Source organism: Aplidium turbinatum, chromosome 7, assembly GCF_918807975.1.
Source record: "Aplidium turbinatum chromosome 7, kaAplTurb1.1, whole genome shotgun sequence".
Classification (NCBI taxonomy): Eukaryota; Metazoa; Chordata; class Ascidiacea; order Aplousobranchia; family Polyclinidae; genus Aplidium; species Aplidium turbinatum.
The window spans coordinates 19,113,653-19,126,417 of NC_137478.1; the positions used below are offsets into that span (position 1 = coordinate 19,113,653).

At 36.7% G+C, this 12,765-nt stretch overlaps 1 protein-coding gene across 1 annotated transcript in view; it reads right to left on the reverse strand.

Moving 5' to 3' along the window:
- LOC145773808 (integrin alpha-7-like) overlaps positions 1 to 10,258 on the reverse strand; it is a 35,890-nt gene extending 25,632 nt beyond the window's left edge. Inside the window, exons 1-4 of the mRNA XM_082584936.1 lie at positions 10,129 to 10,258; positions 4,378 to 4,524; positions 1,236 to 1,298; positions 511 to 615 (exon numbers count right to left, since the gene is read on the reverse strand). Of these exons, the coding sequence (XP_082441062.1) occupies positions 511 to 615; positions 1,236 to 1,298; positions 4,378 to 4,524; positions 10,129 to 10,258 (445 nt within the window). The remainder of the gene's footprint in view (positions 1 to 510; positions 616 to 1,235; positions 1,299 to 4,377; positions 4,525 to 10,128) is intronic.
- Positions 10,259 to 12,765: the final 2,507 nt, after the last annotated feature.

A 12,765-nucleotide genomic window follows, 5' to 3' on the forward strand; every position in this document is an offset into this window, starting at 1 on the left:
ACTGGCAGTTAGATGTATGCCTTTTGAAATCACAAAAATTATGACAAAATAAGCTCACGTGCTTATCGCTTACAACGTTAACATTTGCAATGATTGTGAAGAATTCAGCAAACTTTGTCCATTCATGTTCAGAAGACGTGGAGAAAAGTCTTTATAATGAATTGATAGTAACATTCTAAGCTTCTAAAAACTGAAAACACAGTGGTGTTGGGTCAAGCAAGAGCTTGACGGCATAATGGCGTAATGATCATGATACCGGCATAACGGACAACTTCATTGAAGTCTACCTTTCCAATGTTAAAAAATGCTTTACAAGTCTTTCATCACTCATGAGTCATGACCAGCTACAATGGGCGAGGTCCTATCTAAACCGAAGATGGATCACCGTCAAGGAGGCAGCACCATAAAACAAATGCAGTTATACTCTGAATCTCTAACCCTTGTTGAACCAGACATAAGTGAAAATAGTACAACAAACCAAAAAATTAAAAAACGTTGGATCAAACTTACTATTTAAAAGAAAACATTTCCCACAAACTCTTTCCTTTTCATTCTCGCCAACACCTCCTCTTTCGGAGTGTCTGTGGGCGCAAGTGATAATGTATTTCCCATCACCTGTGTAGAACAAACAAAAAAAGGAGGGCAAAAGATCAAATATTCTGACAATATCAAGCAAATTATGAGAATAAAAAGTATACCAGAAGTACTAACAAAAACAAAAAACAGAGAAAAATGGAGGGAGGTCATTTGGGAGGCCGTAACTGATCAAACATGATTAATCCGTTGAAGAAGAAGTGCAGAATAAACACGAAAATATGAACACAAGTGTAAAATTATACTTTGAAACATTGCTTTACTGACAGTATTGGAAGATTGACTAGAAACTACCAGTAATTAAACTTGCAGAGAATCACACTTGACGTGAGAAATAAAGGCAAGATGAATATGTAAATGTAAATAATGCAACACTCAATTCAATGCGATACGATCAATACGACTATGAAGTTTTATTGTAAATTTTGAAACTCTTCGTATTTTATAATGCTACATAATTGTCCATTGTAAAATCTCATCCAGGTTCCATTATGTTTTGCATACCGGCAGAGAATTGGTGTGCTTTTGAACGACAATAATCTGCATTTTTACAGATTGCAATTTAGCAAGTATGAAATGCAATGAACTTAAACGATTAAAGCTCTCCTATTAAAAATCCCAAAATTTGCTTTACCACTAACCTTGACTGCTCAAGCTAACTCCAAGCCATTGATTTGTTTTGTTATTTTCAGCAGTGGACCCACCTATAATAAATGACATTGCGCTTGAATCGTAGTAAAAAGCCGGCAGAGATATAGCACAATCTTTTACACCACTATGATGGAGTTGAAAGAAAACTTACAGGCTAAAGGCCAGAAGGGATGGTAGTTAATTTCATATGACCAAAATTTGAAAGGAAGCTGACGATGCACAGAAGACGGGTACAAACGGCTTTCTACGATTCTTTCCACAGTCCACTGTCGATATTCATTATTCAATAGAAAAAAACGAGCAAAGTAAGCGCGAAACCATAAACACACTATTATCTGCACAATCAAAACGATTGGCCTCCCCAAGAAAGCAGTTGGATGAGAGCCCGATATTGTGTGCAAAGAAACTACAAGATTAAGTAATAAGGATTCAACTTTCGTGAAGTGCGCTTGAGCAATGCAGTTGTTCAATGTTCATAGACATATCTCCATTCAGCGGTACTTAGTGGGTGGAATAATTCACAAGTAACTCCACTTCAACACTAGGAGAAACAGTCAATTGTTCAAATAATCCAATGTTCCAATTCTACACGAGCTATGCTAAAATGCCAGCATTAATCTTCCAAAGACGTTTTCTCAGTCCCAAGAAATTCCCACCTTCAATCTATCACATTTATTTCACTTTTTTTGAAAATTTTAATCGAGATATGGGAGAACCTTTTACAGTGCCCAGTTTTTTTACATTTTCATAAATTTTAAGAAAAGTTGCAGAGAAACATTGAACTTTTGATTTTTATTCTATAGTTTGAGGTTTTCTCTATTTTTTGGCCTATTTGTCCAAGTTCTGGGATTACTAATTTTTGTTCGGTAGCCATTTAAAAACTTGCTTTCAAAAGTAGGCACTGTAGGGTATCGGTCCCATACAATGCCCATGGGGAGTACTTACAGTGCCCACTTTACAAAGCATCACATTATCGTACTGCTTAAAAGGTCATATCCTACTTATCTTGTGTTGTAATACTCTGGCTGCAGCAATCACCACACAAAAATGTTGAATTCAAGCCATATAGCCTAACACATGGCCACCTGGAGATGCGGCCTGATTTGTCAAATTTTGCAGATTTTGATTACAGCTACTGTTAGTGCTGAACTGACATTTTTTGAGATGTTTTCCATTTTTGCGGTTTCCTAATGACAAAAAACTTTTTTGTTGCCTTGGGGAAGCAGTAGCAAATGAGAAAAAGCAAGTTGAAAAACGCAAAATCAGACTGTTATTCAAAATTAACAGTCTGACTAAAATCTACAAAATCAAAATTTCTTTGTTTTTCAACATGTGAGGATGTTAAAACCTATTGTGTCATCTGGGGAAAAAAATAAAGAAAGCGTAAAAATCTAATTTTTAGAAAAATTTATTTAAACGTTTGCCCAAAGTTAGAAAAACCTGGAAATTTCTGCAAAATGTGACAAATCAGGCCGTATCTTTAGGTGGCCATGCCTAACATAAAATGAACAACACTAATCAACAATAAAAGAAGCAGATGAAGAAATAAAAAAAACCTTCTAACCATTTTTTTTCCAGCCATGTTATTTGCTTTTCACGCTTCCGGAATTTTTTTTGTCATATTTTGTACGTAGCAAGTTCGTATGCCAACTTTCTAACATTCTTATTGGAAAACCAAAATGGAGCTTAGCAGACTCTGTTAGATAGTCACAAAGTTTCTGCTCTTCTTGGTCATTGAAAATCCTGTTTTTTTTTGCTTGAAATTGTTCATGGTAATATTTTCTAGATCTCCTTCACACTTAGCTAAATAACGCCGAATTGTTCTACAAGAAATGACGAACTCTTCCGATACAAATTTTTTTGATCTACCTTTTACAATCACCTCCATGCATGCTTTCTTCATGACATTTTCTGGATGTCTAACAAGCTTCTTTGTAGGCTACTGGGCATTTTGAAAATAACATATAAAAGATTCAAACTTATTGTCTGGACAAAAACACTAAACGTACCCCTATATGAAGATTGTTGCTCATGATCAATAAAAAAAAACATAGATCCAACAGTGCCCACCCCTGGGCACTGTAGGCTCTGTCACTGATGGGCACTGTTGGGGCCGTCGCTATTTTGGACAAAATGTGCTGCAATATTTATAAACTACATTATTACAAGCATTAAGCAGTATCAAAGCTTGCCTACATTAACTAACTATCCACAGTGTAACAGACAATACTGTAACATGAGCAATGAAGTCACATGCACACTTTCCTTTCTTCCAAAAAAAAGTTTATATTTTCCTAAAAAAATGATTTCTGTTCTCACATGCCAAGTACTTCACATTGCATCTTCACGTTACATGCGAGAAATCATTGGGCACGTGGACATCTCAAAATGAATTCGGGCGCGCAATTGATGATGCATTGTGGGTAAAATTTGAATATGGGCACTGTAGGAACCTGGGCACTGTAGGAGGTTTTCCCCCCTACCGGTCTGTTTCAAATGGCTTTCTGTTGAAGGGAAAAACAAAACGTTGTTTACATAGCAATGTGATCAAAATTATTCTGATCAGGTTGTACATTATAACTCAGCTCTTGGGAGTTGAGTATTTCATTTGTTTTTACCTTTTATGTGTGATTGTAATATGGACCATCTTGAGTCTGATGCAAATACAAATAAATAGGCTACCAGTTTGAAATAATACAGTATACTTACGTGTCATAAATCGCAAAAATCTATTGGAGCAACAGAAATATACTGAACTGTTCTTTATTTACAGTGCACTTTTCGCATAAGAACTACAGTAGGCTATATATCGGAATGGCCCGTTTCGGTGAGTCCGATCCCTTAACGGGGGATTTTTTTTTTTAATTATCGTGTACCGTAGCCTAATTATCATTTCCGTTTTAGGGTTAGGGGTTTGGGGTTAGGGTTAGGGGTTAGGAACTCACCGAATCGGACTCACCGAATAGTAGCAGACCCCTATATATAGTGGATAATGTGGATTATTGAAAAACGTCAGGAAAATATATTTTAGCTGTCTTCTGTTTGTTGTTGTTGTAAATTTAAACTTTCAGGAATATGCAAATTCGTTTTTAGTAAATTATGGTATATTTTTTAACATTATTATCAGCCTACCATTGTCCATTTGCACTCTAATACAGTCTTGAGGAGTGGTAGAAACAGGACAAGAAAAGACAGCACCAGGGTTTCTTGTATTGGGTTGCGTTGATAAAGCAGGAGCGGTTGGACTTCCAATCACAAGCAGACTGTTTCGTAAGCTTCCTGTGCAAAAACAAAATTTATAGGCGCCATCAGCAGAAACGTTTAAAACTGACCAGAAGTTACCAACTAGCCTCTACTTGCAAAAGTGTATGCCTACACATCTACTTTGGCTATAGTGACTGAGTTCATACACAGACCTGTATAGACTACAGCCCTACATGGCTATTGGCTACAGCATTGATTTTCAACCGGTATTGCGCTGAACACTAGTGTTCAGTGAAAGATCGTCAGGTGTTCCGCAAGAAATTTATTAGTTTGGCTAGTGTTCCATAGAACACTGGTGGAAAATCAAAATCACAAGAGCTTCACGTTTGCTTTCTGCAATTCCTGTCTAATATCTACTTAGTGCTCATCCAAACCAGCCAGATATAGCATTGGGAAAACTGAAAGTGAATAAGTTGTGTTGTTTATTTTTTGGTCTCATTATAAAATTACGTTTGCTGTTCCGTAAAAAAATTTTAATGCATAAAATGTTCTGTGGCTAAAAAAAAGGTTGAAAACACTGGGCTATTAACACGTAACCACAAAAAAACTTTGCAAGGAAAAGAAAAATACATCAAAACTTGTAATATCGATATGTTTTTGCCAATATTGTTCATTGTGCCTTTTATATAAAAAATAATAAAGCTTTTGTAGAGAGTTTGCTTTGTTGAACCATAGAAAAATAAAACATAATAACTTTAGCGGGTTTATCATACTTTATTACACAAAAAAATATAACATAATTAAAATAAAAATCAATAACACCTTCATGGCTGATGAACCAAAAGACACGCCTGAAGAAGTAGATTTTAGTTATTTTATTAATATACCCATGACCACCTGGAGATGCGACCTGATTTGTCACATTTTGCAGATTTTGATTAGAGCTACTGCTGGCTTGTGACTGACATTTTCTGAGATTTTTTACTTTTTGCTGTCTCCTAATGATATAAAAGCTTTTTGTTGCCTTAGTAGCAAATGAGAAAAAGTAAGTTGAAAAACGCTGAATCAGACTGTTATTGAAAAATTAACAGTCTGACTAAAATCTTCGAAATCAAATTGTCTTTGTTTTTTAACATCTGATCAAGTTAAAATCTATTGTGTCATTTGGGGAAAACAGTAAAGGAAGCGTAAAAATATAATTTTTAGAAAAATTTATTTAAACATTTGCCAAAAGTTAGCAAAATCTGGAAATGTCTGTAAAATGTGACAAATCAGGCCGTATCTTCAGGTAGCCATGGTATACCCTTTCTAGAAAAAGATTCAACAAGCTTTGCGAAAAATCTAGCTAAACTTATAAAAAAGAAATTTTCGTGTGACATTCATCCTGTGTATAAAACATTTAAAGTGCACCAATATTTTTAGCTGAAGTCGCCTACCCCCTTTGCTCTTTCTTCGAATGCTGTGTATAAATTTAGTTGTTTGCGTGACGCAAACCAGACATAGGCTACATTGGTATATGTCAACTAGACATTTGTTGACAAGGGCCGGGGAGCACTTAAACCCAAACCTAACAACTAAAAGTGCAATTAAGGAGCACATCGCCTCTTGTGAAACGTGCACTGACAATGTCTCGATCGACCAATTTAAAATCATCTCTCGAGGCAGATCTGATTTTCAGACTAAAATCATGGAAGCCTTAAAACTGTTTAAAAATCATTGACCTTTTGAATTCACGATCTCCATAAAATATTTCATGACAATGTTTTGCAATGGAGCAATGAAACACATTGGCCGTCAGTCAAATCAGGGCTAGATTTAGCTGATGGAGGGCCCGGGGCACTTTTAGATCGGGGCCCCCGGGCGAAAAACCACCTCTACGTCTACAGTAGCATTAATCTAGCACTGCACAGCATTTTGCATAAAATTCAAAGACTGAAAGAAAAAAAGTAACACAAAATCACATTTTTACCACTTAGGGGCCCTTTAAAAGTCGGGGGCCCTGGGGCACCTGCACCCTCTGCCCCACCCCCCTAAATCCGGGCCTGAGTCAAATATTAATAAAAATTGTTTTATAGCAATGTATACGCTATACATTGATCAACAGACAATTTGTGTCAAGGTTGTTGTGGTCTGTGGGGGTATATTTAGGCATGGCCGTAGGAGTGTAAAACATTTTTTTTGTGGGGGAGAACAAAATTTGCCCAAACTTTGTCTTTGCATAGCCTATATATTTTCAAAAACGCAAAACTACTCACAACCCATAAGGTAGTGCAGTCTAATAATAACTCTACAGTCGACAATTTGGCGGTGTACGAAAACACAGGAAACAAAACGTACAACAGCAAAACAAGGCTAACTTAATAAGTTACCAAACCTGGTTGCTTTTTTACTAACTTAAGTTTTACTTGCATTTAGACCTGTCTAGTGTCTATGTCCCAATTAAATAAACCATCAAATTGAAACACTCTTGTGTGGCACAAAAACATATATATTAAGCCTAACTGGTTTCAACAACAATTTGAACTGAGACTTCAGCAATAACTGGATAACAATTGCTGAATATATCCATGTCGCCAGATTATTTAAAAAACTCCAGCCGAACTTCAATAAAAGGCCAGACCAAAAGTAGCTCAATCTTTTCATTGTGAAGATAGTCCAAAGACTCAGTATTTGGACTATCTTCATGGACTATCATATTTGGACTATCATAAAACATAACGACGAAAATCGTGATCACGTTTCACATGATTGAGAGCAAGGATTTCGCGGTTTAAGGAAATATCCCTAATGCGTAATTGCGCGGTTGAAGAAATTCGTGGATACTACAAATCTTTCAATTGCACGTTTATTTTGGAATAAACTTACTTACATTTGACATGGTTAGCTCCTGCGTCCCCGGCCTGCGTCAGTGGTTCAAAGCCTCTACAACAGGGGTTCTTAACCTTTTTTGTCTCGTTTACCCCTTGCCGAATAAAAAAAGTAAAATTTACCCCCACCGTTTTGGTGGCTCCTTGTGATGTCATCGTGTCCAGTCAACCATGCGAAGAAATGTAAAACATCCTTTTTTGTCTGGATTTACCTTGGCTAATATCAAAAACAAGCTGTTTATTTGCCGAAGACACGAATGTTCTTGACAGGGTCCTTTGAAAAATACTGTCTACTCAAATGTCCTAAATAACTATGATAAAAGCACACAAGAATGTTTAAGTTTTTCTCTTTTATTAATAACTGACACGCAATTTTAACAGTCAATCAGTGAGACTTTTGTGCTTGCTTTCCACAAAACAATTTTGGAGATTCTTGGAACAGTCGTTGAAAGAGCTACTCACATATCGTCTTTGGGAATTAAGCGAGATCGATGTTTTCTTACTAGTCAATAATGAAGAGAACCCTGCCTCGCACAGATAAGTAGTTGGAAAAGGTATATTAACTCCAGATGCACGCTTAGTCAGCGTAGGAAACTCTTCGACTAATCCACACCAAAACCCGGAAAAGTCACCATTGCACGATAAGAATTTGGAACAAAGCGTTGTTGAACATTGAAGATCAATCAATTCATCTTTGCAAAAATTATCGTCAACAGTAGCCTACTTTCTAACTTGGCTTCGAAGGGATGAGTTATCTAAAGAGCATTAGGCCTACTGTTAAAACTTTCACCTTCGAAGTAACTGTCAAAGTTCTTTTTTAAGGCGGCAAGGTGCTGGCATAGGCTATTTCGACTTTGAGGTCAGAAATCTCGTTGCCTTAAGTAAGTCAGTAGGCTAGAAGTTGCCTACTTCTACTGACTTTCCAATCATCAAATGTTGGAAAATTTGCGTAAATTCCTTCTACTCCACAGATCTAATTTTGTCTGTAAGCCCTGAATTTTATCATGTACATCTATGCAGTGCCGGTCTTTGGGATGTGCAAACCGTGCGATCGCACAGGGCCCGCAAATTAGGGGGCCCGCAATTTACTCAGAAAATGCAGTAATTTTGTCATTTTCAAAGGAAAAATTCAACAAGTGAATTCAGCAAAGGAATTCGCAACAAGAAAACATGGAGACTCAACGAATTCAACCTATTTCGTCGCCTGAATATTTCGTACCCTGAAAAGATCGAGAAAAAAAAACGACATAGCCGAAATCGCTGATCGGAGTTGCCGAAAACATTTAAAAATTTCTCGATCTTTTCAGGGGACGAAATAAGTCGAAATTTAATTTTGTTACACGATTTCAGGGAACGAAATAGGTTGCATCCAGACTCAACATACTGTACTGTAACATACATACATACTGTAGAGACATAGCTTTATTTCCGAAAAATGCCAAAGAAAGCATGATCTTATCCTTTTGCTATGCCACCGGACAGCACCATTTCACAGTAATATTCATACCTAAATTTTTGTTGAACATGCTCTCAGAATGTCCCAAATTTAAAGTAATTTTTCAAAATTTTCTGGGGGAGGCCCCCAGACCCCCCGCCGCTGGTTGTCGTCTTTGGCGATCTCGCCGCCACCGCCGCCCCTCCCCTTTCAAAGTACCTAGCTACGCCACTGAATTGGATTATTGTCATTGGGGCCCGCAAAAGCATATTCCGCACAGGGCCTGAAAAACCCTAAGACCGGCACTGATCTATGGTAATACTTTTTCGTTGCATTTGCATATTGAGCTGGTTCAAACTTCAAAAAATGTCTGTCAAGTAAGCCAATTAATGCACCAATAAATTTGTTGTCGCCAAAGTGCTTCCTCAACGGGGATTTGCGTTCTCGAAGAAAAATCTCGATTTCACCATGTAGGCTAGTTCGAAAACTCGAGACAAAACAATGAAGTTTGCTTTAATTTATGATTCAGTAAATTTACCCCTTCGGTAGATGAAATTTACCCCCAGGGGGTAAATTTACCCCCGGTTAAGAACCCCTGCTCTACAAGTATGCGAAACTGCCAGGATTAAGCTCTGCAAGAAGTTTTCCCAGTCCAAGGATAAAGATTCAATCAGTCAATCAATCTATAGCAATCTAGTTACTGTTTACGGTTGTGGAATTGAAACTTATCATTTTGCCCAAATTGCAATACACATGCAATTGTTTCCAAATCGATGATAAGGAATTTTACATTCATTGGAAAATATCAATGCATCTCATAAATTATAACAATTACGTAAAGTCTATAAACTAGTGAGACGTCGAAACATCATGGTAAGATTGATTTGCCCAAATAACTAGACATTTTTGCCCAAATTTGCAACGTTTATTTTTCAGCGGGGGAGCAATCGCCCCCCCTGTCCCCCCATCTCCTGCGGCTAAGTATTTAGGGCACTAATTTTGAAAACGAAGAAGGGTTGTTTTGCATCAATTTTATATTTTGAATAGTCTAAGGATTGAATATAGGCTACTTTCAAATTTAGTTTTCTTTTTGAAGAAAGATAAATAGATACTACAAATGTAGCCTTTGAAGGCCTAAGCTTGTTAAAGCTAATAAGGCCTGTCAAATGCGAACTAACTTGCAAAGCAAATATATGGTTGTGACATTTTAAGCAAAGCAATGTCATAAGCTATACCCTACTAATAATCACAATTAGGTATCGGAAAATGAAAGACTTTGTCCAGGATTTTTTTTACACTGAAATTAACTGCTGTAGAGCGCAATTCAGGGGTTCAATATTATTTTGGAAATACCGCAGATACGCTTTACTTTCTTACCCGATGCTTGTTCTTCTGCAGAGGTTTTATGAAGGGTAACACTAAAACCAAATGCACCACCTTCATCGTGTATTTTATAAAGAGGTAAACGTTCTTCCAAGTTGTACCCTTCAGCTCGGTAACAAACCATCCCAACTGCGACTATTGCATAGAAAAATGCCATGGGCTTCCTTTGCAAAATACTGTACAATCAGTCTTTCCAAAATCTCTTCTCTTACCATACAGACATTGTTGCAAACGTTTTCTAGTTTAAAGAAGACAAAAAAAACTCACTGAAAAAGAAACGTCCATATTAATTCTGCAGTTGCAAGATCGTGATACAATAGCTTATTTTACAGGTGGCGCTCATAGAGTGACCACTGGTACCGTTCGCTACAAAGAATGTAGAAAAAACGTTGTTGCTCCAAAATAGAGACAACCACTTCGAAATGCATTGCTTTGGCAGAGAGTCAGTTACAGTTTTCCTACTCAATCCGGTATATCCAAACACTCGGATTGTAAATTCAAAACTTACCACTTTTGATAGCATTACCAATAGTTTTAATGTTAATATTGATTGGTCTGCACAGTTTTGATCTTGAAAGCAATAATGATCAATGGCACTTTGTGATGTAGACAGATCATCATCCATATTATGTTCCTTCCTTGTTTTGAGGGTTAGATACAATGCGCCATTGTTCTCGACCACAGGCTGTTCGTACTGCACTTTCATAACTTAATTTTGTCCATTTAGTGATGTTTTTTGTCCAAATCATTCCTGGTCTGCTTTTGTTTCTTTTACCGTTTATCTTCCCTTCTACTAATGATCTTTGTAACGAGTTTTGCCTTATTGTGTGTCCGAAATACTTCAATTTTCTTCTTTTGACTATTTGCAAGATAATTTTGCTTGAATTGAATTTAGATAATACTTCATCGTTAGTGATCTTTTGTTTCCATGAAATTTTTAACATTCGCCTGTAGGCTTATGTCAAGAGCTCGAATGCATCGATCCGTTTCTCCATTTTTTGTGACACTGTTCATGTTTCAGTATTGTATAAAAGGATTGATATAGCATTTTAATATCCTTTGACGAATTGATTACAACATTTTTCATTTTTTCACATGTAATTCTTGCAATTTCTATCCGCCTTAGAATTGCATGGTCACACCTCCCATCTTCAGTCATTAAATGTCCAAGATAGGAAAAACTTTACTTTTTGTATATTTTCATTGTCAATTATTATTTGGAGTACTGGAGTGTCTGGTAATTTTGAGATTATCATTGATTTGGTCTTTTTTAGCGTTATTTTCATACTAAATTCTTTACCAATTGCGTTAACATTGTCCAATATTTTTGAAGGTCTTGTTGTGATGCAGCCAACAGAATAGTATCATCTGTTATGTTCAAACTACCAACTTCTAGTCTTCTACCCCTTTCATATCATCAATGCGTCGAAAATCTATTTCTGTATATAAATTAAAAAGACATGGAGAAAGTAGCCTACACATCTTTGGCGTAGGCTACTCCCCGCTTGATACCAATTTCTTCAGATAAATCTTTTTCCATGCGAATAAATTCTTTTTGATTCCAGTAATAAAGTCTTTGCCATTCATACCAATATAGGACAGTGAATCAGTTTCTCAGACAGACAGGTACGAATTTATTATTTAGACAGTGTGTTAGTTGTTAAGTTTGGTAGTGCAATTCAAATCATCGCCACTATATTAAGCCACATTTCTCTCTCATTTGGCAGACTGAAACTATTCTCGAGTACATACCGCAAATTTTTTGTCAGTGAATCAATGTTGCTCATGCGGAAGAATCAAGCTGCTCTCTTGCTTCGGGCAATCTGTTCGAAAGGTTAACCGTTAAAGCGTGCTGTAGTTTGATGGCAGTGGCGCAAGCAAAAAAAATACTGGAGGGTAGCACCTTTCATGTTGGGGAGGCTGTTTCAAACGGTAATTAAGGCACCCTACTTTTAAGTTATCACAGAAAAAAGGACTTATCACGGAAAATAACCACAATCATTACAGGAATCGCTTCGACAGCACAAACCACATAAATTCAAAAACAAAGAAGAATAGGAAACAACCTTGGTCCAAGAGATGACACTTATTAGTTACGTCATGCGGTAAGCTTAGGCAAACCTTCTCAGCCCACAAAGATTAGCTAATAACTTCATAAAGTCTAACAAAAGAAATACAAGCACATCACAAAGTAGCGGCATGTCAAAATAGGGTGTAGCCTAGGCTACTTTACAAAGACAGTGATATAAAAAGTATACTTTAAAAGATTCAAATTATCACAAACATTAGGACAGTGATCCCAACCCAACTTAGCAAAGACAAGTTGTCCTTTAGTTTGCTTCAGTCACCAGACATTGAGGCGATGCATAAAAACATCTTATATTTGATGGGTCAATAGCCTACTTTTCAACCGTTTTGCAATGATTTAAATGTACCAGTCAATAGACAAAGCCTTAGAGCTTAGACCTTTACAAAATCGTAAACTGAGCCTTGTAGCCTTCACACATACGATAACTTAACCAATTTAAACATATAGAAAAAACTATTTCAGATAACTGAAGCAACCCTTGACTGTGTGGTGTGTGTATAACGGCTTATCTATAGCCTACCTTTTACAACTTTACAGCAACT